Source organism: Sinocyclocheilus grahami, unplaced genomic scaffold (genome assembly GCF_001515645.1).
Source record: "Sinocyclocheilus grahami isolate Dianchi unplaced genomic scaffold, SAMN03320097.WGS_v1.1 scaffold5767.1, whole genome shotgun sequence".
NCBI classification, from domain to species: domain Eukaryota; kingdom Metazoa; phylum Chordata; class Actinopteri; order Cypriniformes; family Cyprinidae; genus Sinocyclocheilus; species Sinocyclocheilus grahami.
This window is the reverse complement of record NW_015510365.1, coordinates 8,826-11,048: the sequence shown is the minus strand read 5'-3', so window position 1 is coordinate 11,048 and position 2,223 is coordinate 8,826. Positions and strand designations below refer to the sequence as shown.

Here is a 2,223-nt window from a genome sequence, read left to right as displayed (position 1 = left end):
CTGCCATCGTGCTCTCCGTCACTTCTCATTTCCATCATAACCAAATATAACCTTTTTTGGATGAACTGAACTGTTCTTTAAACCATTTGAAATCATGGTAACTAGACTACAAAGTGATTATTTAAAAAAATGCTTTCCACGTAATGCTTTCCAGTGTTTGTTACACACTACTATATTAATATCAAGAACGATGTCAACAACAAGCAGCTCAGAAAAAAAATGAAATACCATGTACAGTTCATTAGAATTACTTTGTAATTATTTGTGTAAACACACACACACACACACCTGGTGGGGTATTCGTCCTTCCTGTTGATGCATATGGCCTGACCCCGGCTGTACCATTTGTTGTCATAGAACAAGCGTCCATCTTCTGATCGGGCAACATGATGGTGTCGTTCTGGTTTCAAAGGAGCTGACACACACATACAGTTTAGAGAGCAGCAAAGCATTTCCACAACTCACTCAAGACTGTCTTTACGGTCTATACAGGCTGATACCGAGATTTTACACACAAAAATATAAAAAACAATGCTCAAAATCCTTCTTACCATTAGGCCCGTCACAATAACAACTTTTTGTTACACACTTTCAAATGACAACAAACATTCAAATCTTAAGAATATTTAGAACACGGAAATTAAGTATCGAAATATTAGATACCTTGAAAAACATTTTTTTCACAAAAAGTGCAAAGTGACAAGTAGAAAAAAAAGAAAAATGCACAAAGAACTTGTATGGAGATTTTTCCCTGGCCGTCTTTTCTCTGTAAATTAAGGGTGCACACTATTTCTGAAAAACACAATCACTACTCAGCAGTCAGATGTCCGTATGCACAAAGGCACAGATCCCTAAACAAAGCCATATCATATCTGCAGATGAAACTTTTTTTTTTGTAGAAGCACTTTTTAAATTTGAACTAGCACCTCATGACTACACCACGTTATGTACGAGAAGCTGCAAAAGATATAGGTGCAAGTGGAATGCAAAAAACATGGTGGCATTCATTTTTATGTAAATATAACAGGCGATATATTGCGTCAATGATTGAGGCCATGTACATATGTTGTGCGATAAGTCAATATATTGATTATTGCGACAGGCCTACTTACCTTCTCTATGAGGACCCATTGAAGCCATTGCCTACGGAAAACCAAGTAGTTTATTAATGGAAAACGAATAGCTCACTTTCAAATATTTAAATAAATAAAAATGTAAACATAAATATAAATGGACACCTGCAAAAACAGAACAAAAAAGTTTTTTCAGGATACACCAGGGTTTGTCTTTATAGCAATGATCTCCAGCATGACTTCGGACAATTTTTTGCTTATAACAATAATGTCTAATTTGCAGACATTTGTCATTATTATTAAGATTTTTAACATGTAAAAACTGAGCTAAGAATGATATAAGAAATCTAAATAAATAAACAGTTGAAGTAAAATAACCTTTCTTATGGCAGTCCAGTCTTCAAGTATATCCAGGTCTTGCAACATGTAAACAATGTATGGTCGTGGGACGGCTCAGGAAACCAATGTTATAGCAATAAGGCAGCTGCCGCAAACACATAGAAAAACACTCGCAAATGACTTCAGACGTGCAGCACTAGCTACTATATAAAGGATATCTGACACAACGACAGGTTTCTTCTTCTTCTTTCCAGGACTGAGAGGATCCTTCTTTTTATTCTTCCTAGACTGCAGACCATCACTCCACAGTTCTGGTGCAAAAGCACATCAATTCATTATAAGTGAATACAAGATTTAAATTTACAGTCAGTTTACCATCTGTATTTTACCTGAAGTTATATCTACACTGTGTCTGTCCTCCTCCAGTCGTCTGATCTTCTCTTCCAGTTCACTCTGAACCGTGTCGAAAAGCAGGAGCTTCTCACTCTGTGGAAACACATCATGAATACTGAATATTAACATTAAACCTCAGTGAGAAATTGAACAAATTAAAGAAGCAGGGCAGTCTTTAAGCAGGAGAAGACGGTGGGAATATGAATGAAATGTGGGGCCACCACAAATTTTGTCCTGGGCTCTGTGAATTTTACCTCCCAATGCTGGCTGGCTGCTTGCATCTCACAGTCGTATTTGTTTCTAACAGATTCCAAGCAGAGCTCACGATAGATCCCTGAAATAATATACATGAGCAAACAGTGAGTATACGTTTTTCTTTTGATAATTTCAAATCAGCATATTAGGATGACTTCTGAAA

The 2,223-nt window shown here is 36.6% G+C and overlaps 1 protein-coding gene across 1 annotated transcript; it reads right to left on the bottom strand.

Moving 5' to 3' along the window:
* Window positions 1-288: 288 nt before the first annotated feature.
* LOC107577333 (breast cancer metastasis-suppressor 1-like protein-A) lies at window positions 289-2,155 on the bottom strand (the record flags this gene model as incomplete). The annotated part of the gene is made up of 6 exons (XM_016263421.1): window positions 2,060-2,155; window positions 1,802-1,898; window positions 1,631-1,723; window positions 1,452-1,516; window positions 1,113-1,143; window positions 289-415 (listed from the first exon to the last, which is right to left on the bottom strand). Coding segments are annotated over exons 1-6 (509 nt in total), but the record flags the coding sequence as incomplete, so codon positions are not given.
* Between the last annotated feature and the right edge of the window lie 68 nt (window positions 2,156-2,223).